Source organism: Anneissia japonica, unplaced genomic scaffold (genome assembly GCF_011630105.1).
Source record: "Anneissia japonica isolate Jap-2015-1 unplaced genomic scaffold, ASM1163010v1 scaffold4504_len55895_cov133, whole genome shotgun sequence".
NCBI classification, from domain to species: domain Eukaryota; kingdom Metazoa; phylum Echinodermata; class Crinoidea; order Comatulida; family Comatulidae; genus Anneissia; species Anneissia japonica.
Window position 1 is genome coordinate 1 of NW_022738403.1, and position 5,507 is coordinate 5,507.

General features: G+C 34.4%; 1 protein-coding gene across 1 annotated transcript in view; it reads right to left on the reverse strand.

The window, feature by feature from the left end:
- Positions 1-408: 408 nt before the first annotated feature.
- LOC117117538 (MAM and LDL-receptor class A domain-containing protein 1-like) overlaps positions 409-5,507 on the reverse strand; it is a gene marked incomplete at its 3' end in the record, with an annotated part of 28,710 nt that continues 23,611 nt past the window's right edge. The window contains exons 6-12 of the mRNA XM_033261854.1: positions 4,749-4,865; positions 4,185-4,325; positions 3,099-3,355; positions 2,333-2,417; positions 1,673-1,801; positions 1,129-1,278; positions 409-512 (exon numbers count right to left, since the gene is read on the reverse strand). Coding sequence (XP_033117745.1) covers positions 409-512; positions 1,129-1,278; positions 1,673-1,801; positions 2,333-2,417; positions 3,099-3,355; positions 4,185-4,325; positions 4,749-4,865 — 983 coding nt within the window. The remainder of the gene's footprint in view (positions 513-1,128; positions 1,279-1,672; positions 1,802-2,332; positions 2,418-3,098; positions 3,356-4,184; positions 4,326-4,748; positions 4,866-5,507) is intronic.

The window sequence follows — 5,507 nt, forward strand, 5'->3', positions numbered from 1 at the left end:
ATTCAAGGTATCAATGTTCTCACCGTACATATGGAACCAGAAACGGAACTGAAGAAGAAAACATTAATAATTTCCATCATACCTTAATAAGTCTTTAAACATAATTCTTCATAAAAAAGAGCAGACAAGATTACGCAAACCACTACCAAGAATGGAAACTGGCTGGCGCTGTTCCCAAACTAAAATTTTGTGATGCGAGTTAATTGACCAGGAATTGAAACATTTTGATCAATTATGGTGCATCATATTTTGAATTTTCTGGCTGTGTGCCTTAATGCTGTTGGAAGCTTCCAAACACAGTTCATTTATTATCATTTCGATTATGAGCAACTTGAGGTCCTACATTAGCAGAAATTTTATGGAAAAGGAGCTCTTCATATTGAACGTATAATAATGCAAAATTCTCACATGGCAATTTCCAGGATTTTGTACTCTCTTGTAGATAGGACTGGCAAGTTTGGCTCTGTCACCTTTGACCCTTGGAGAGCTGGCATCGGTGTAAAGGTAAAAACCTGCAGGAAAGTGAAAAAAGCATTTACCAGCAAACCCTTTAAAAGTGCATTTTGACAGGTTGGCGAACCAGGTTTTGCCAGATTCTTATCTCAATAATCCAATTAAACATTAAAGACGAATACCTCTACTTAAGAGTCATTATCACAGCAGGCATTGCTATTTGTTAATAAATTACCAGTATTAGTATTTAAAAACTAGGCTGGAAAATTTTAAAAACCTGTTGTTCATAAAAGTTAGGCATTTTTATTACCTTAGTTGTAATTTAAAATAAAAATCACAATAGATATGTTTTTGAATTTCAAAAATTAATGACTTGTGTTAGAAGTTGCAACATAGTTTCTGATTTAACGGTGCTGTATTTTTATAAACAATTCACAACTAATTAGCTTCACTGTTAATCATGTTACAAAATACCCTGAAACAGTAATTAATAAAGATAAGAAGAGATCGGCAAAACCTGGTTCAAAAATTGAAAATTTGATAAATGGGGAAGTTTCATAACTACTTAATGTCATCATTAAATGTTTTGCATGATTTTTCTCTAGAGGTCTGAAATCCCATTGTTCCATTGCTGAGTTGAACCCTCTTTTAAAAAGTCTTGGAAGGAGCACTCACCAGATGATGTTCCAACTGTGTGATCTCTGAGTGGTCCAGTGGCGAGGCCATCATCTGAAACACCCCTAGTTCTTGACCAATCAAATTCATCGGTTTTCAGTTGTGTCCAATCACAGAAACCACGCTCAAAGTTACATCTGTCATAATTGGCTAAATAAGAAATAAAATAATTTATAATTATAGTTTAATATTTTTCAAAATGTTATGTTTATTCTTACATTACCTCTTACCAATTGCTTCTCATTGGGAAATTGAGGCCTCATAAATCATTTCCCTCCACTCCCTCCTGGCCACTACTGCAGCATCCTTCCAGCTGTTTAAGCCTAGCTTTCCTTTTTTGTTATATATATGCAATGCTTAAAACAAATATACAAAATGAAGTGCACATAGTGAAATTCCTGACGAGCATATATTGAAGACCACAATGGAAATAAGTTTTAACTTAATTGTGATATCCTCGGAATTCTGTTTTATCATGTTGTTGTATTGTATTGTACTGTATGAGTCAATCAATCAATCATAGCATAATTTATCAAATACGTACTACAGAGACTTGAAGCCTCATCAGAATAGTCACCGCAGTCATCTGAGAAATCGCATACATGAGTGTCATCAATACAAGCCTGCCTAGTACAGAGGAATTGATTGCTTGAACAAGTTCCATCACCAACGGCTGAAATAAACCACATAATAAACAATAATAATAATAATTCTTTTCATTGAATTCAATGTTTTGAAAAAAAATTCTTAGTTTATAAGTTACAATTTAATTTAAATATTAAATGAGACTTACCTGTAAGTTGAAGTTTGAAAATACTTCTATCTCATAAATGTTAGTAACTGAAGGAATGACATTCCCACCTCTTACCCACTTTAAGGTATACCTAATTATAGCGTAAATGCCTGGTTTGTTTGCTGGGTGTTTGTAAGCATGTTGCTTGTTAAAGGTATGAAGCAAAACATGTGGTTCTGGCGAGTCACCCGTTTTTCATGTCATACCGGAAGTTACATATTTATGCGATAGAATTCATGTTTCAATATTAACTAATTAAAATTATGTAAAGCGATGCTTGATGTCACATGATTAAATGACTTTGTGAGATTACATGGATTAAAAACTTTAGTAAGTCAGAAACTGATCTCTCCACAAACACACTCAAGTGCACCTTCACTTATATTTCCTCCTTTTTCTTTGTCAACTCACCTGGAAGTGCACATCTAGAAAATGATATATCATCAATGGCTATATCACCTAGGGTATCAAAGCTCCTCTCAGCTTGGATCCAAACCTGTAAAGTAATGGATAAGTTCAAGTCAACACATACAAGAGCTACATAATTTTAGTGACTTTATGGCCGTATTCGACTGGTTCATTTCGTTGACGATTTTTTAATGATTATTATTTTCATTCAGCTGGTTTGTAAAATAGGCTAAATTGACAATGGAAATTAACGTAAACAAAGTGTGTTAATTTGCAGTAAGTTATCCATGTGACCAAACATGGCCGATTGGTACAGCTTAGCAACATTTGTATAATTATAATTTAGATTCAATTTCGGAAGAAATTAATTATATAATATTTACCCACATAAAGTTAAAAAATAATTGTAGGCTAACAGAATACAAAAACTGCATGGAAACTTTTTTTTAACGAAAAACACATACTGCCACAAGCCACAGCAACCTTGATTATGCTAGCGCGTATCGCGGTAACTACGCAGCCCTTCTGTTTTTGCAAGTATTTATCAGTTTTTTATTTGGTCGTCTTTAAATAGGATTTTACAACTGCACAGGCAGGCTTGGTTTAACAACGAAAGGCCAGTCAAATACGGACAATAACATAAGTAGCATTCTGGTGTATTGAGTAAAAGTTCAAAATAGATAAAAATGGCTGAACACAATAAAAGTGCAGCCTCATGCCATGGTAGAGGTGTAGACTGGAAAGGGTTAACAAAGTCTGTACACTTTACCCTGAATGTTCCTGTTATTCTTCCAAGTGGGGCAGAGGCTAGGTTCCACCTATCACCTTGATCACCGCTAATCTGCCATGGAACTAGAAGATAGTATTGTTCATCCAAGTAGACGCGTAGGGTACCGATGGGGTCGCCTTTCATGTGATACCAGAACTGGGCTTGACAGCTGGCAGCTGAGTTGTGGTATTCTGGGGCATACAAGGAGGCGTAGGCAGAGCTCGCACCATTTCCAGCAGCTACGTACAGGTACCAGCCTGAATAATCAATTTATTGGAATCAAAATTAAAAATACACAAATCAATCGTGATGTTGGTAGTCTATGAGTGAGATACTTACCTGGATAACCTTCCCTCCCTTCCTACCCTCTCCGTGATCTTTTGGATCTCTAGGAAATAAGGACGATTGTTAGGGAGACGGTTCGTACATGGCGCCCTGGGTCGGACTGTTCCATTTTATTTCGAAGGGGTGTTCCGTTTTGGGAACAATGGCAATTAGTCGGTTTATCCAGGTAAGTATTCAAGAAATAGACTTAAGAAATCATAATTAAGAATAATCATATTGCTTTATTAATTTGTAAAAAGATACACAGTTTCATAAGAAAATTATTTTAAAATTGTTTACATACATTAATTTTTTCTTGATAATGATCAAATAGATCGAAACGTTGAATCTCTGAATGTCGTTTCCTTTTAGAGTTACTGTTTTTTGTTTTAAATACATATGGTACTTATTAAAGCAAAATTATATAGAAGTGATAGTCTCATGTGTTTGTATGATCAATGATTCAATAAGTAGATATCATCAAGAATGTATGTAGTATTAGAATGCATCATTTAGGATTTTTATCATGCACAGGTGAATGAATGAATTAATTAATGTTTTGGGTTTATCGCTCTGGTGAATTTTATCTTGTATGCCTGCCATTTAAGCAATAAGACAAATATATTTTCCTTCAAACATTCAACAAATTTAGGAAAATTTTTTAACGATTATTTATTGATAAATCATGGATTTGAGACAAATTTCAGCTGGGTTTTTTTTTTTGCTAAAGAAAGTTTGACAAATCCAGCCACAGCCCATTACCTGAAGCAGTTAGCAAAGTGTGATCGTAAGCTGGGCCTGTGTTCTCTGTTGGTGTAGCACCTCTGTATCTCTGCCAGTAGAATTCACTGTCACTGCTCTGACCCCAGTTGCACTGGTCCACTTCAAACGTACATATATGACCTAGAATTTAAAAGGTTTACAAATGTGTTAACACAGGTGGTAAGCATATCATTGTCCACAACAATGATATGCTTACATGAAAAGAAAATGAGGATGATAACATGGTGCTTGTAATCTATACAAAGAAATACGTTCACTGAACAACAGAATACATAATATTATTTTAACCTCCAAAATAAAAGTCAATGAAGTTTTTAAAAACATGATAAAGAAGTCATAAGCCTACACCTATCACAACATTTTAGCATTTACTTTTTAATTATATTCTTCATAAAATATAATAATGGTACTATTATGGCATTACAAATTTGGCCTACTGAGCTTCACATAGAATGATTCTAATGTTTTAGTGACGGTCTTGCGGCCACTTTACGTGAGTATCTTCAATTTGAATTGACCAATCATGTGTCTGCCTAAACTTACCACAATCCACTTCATCAGCACTGTTGCCGCAGTCGTTGACAAAATCACATACCTGGTAGCTAGGGATACACAAGTCAGTTCCATCATTGCAAACAAAGTCACAAGCAGATGGTGGATCTATATAAAACAAAGACGAAAATCAAACATTACTGTAACATAGAATAAACATAGCTACAAATAAAAATAGGCCATTGAAATATATAGTGTTCTATAGTCTGCATGCCTTGTCATATTTTTTTGTTTCATTCAATGACTGATCACCACTGATGCACAGTAGAGATTGCATCTTTAGATCCCCGATCTAGTTCACAAATTCAGGGACATTTAAAATACATCACAATGATTAGTATAACATCAGAAATTGAAGTTGGATAAGTAGAACAAAAAGTTTACATTATTCCTACAACAATAAACCACAAGACATTAAAATAAATCAATCATAAGATCTGAGAATCATTTAAAGATTGTCAAGAGGGTGGAAAATAATAAAATGATTTTTTTTTTCTTATTTAGCAAATAATTTTGCCAAAAACATCCAGAATGAGGAGAAAATAAAAATAAAATGTTATTGGTGAATGTTAACAGAGTAGTAATGGGATGGTTGAATGCCTTAAATTTACAAAATTAGGAAGAAATATATCTTATATTTGGAGATTTCAAGTGACAGGCATAACAAAAATTAAGAAATTTTCTATTTTTTTGTGGTGGCACAGGGGTGGATCCAGCCTGCTAGAAAAGGGGGGGGGGGGGCAGCCTGCG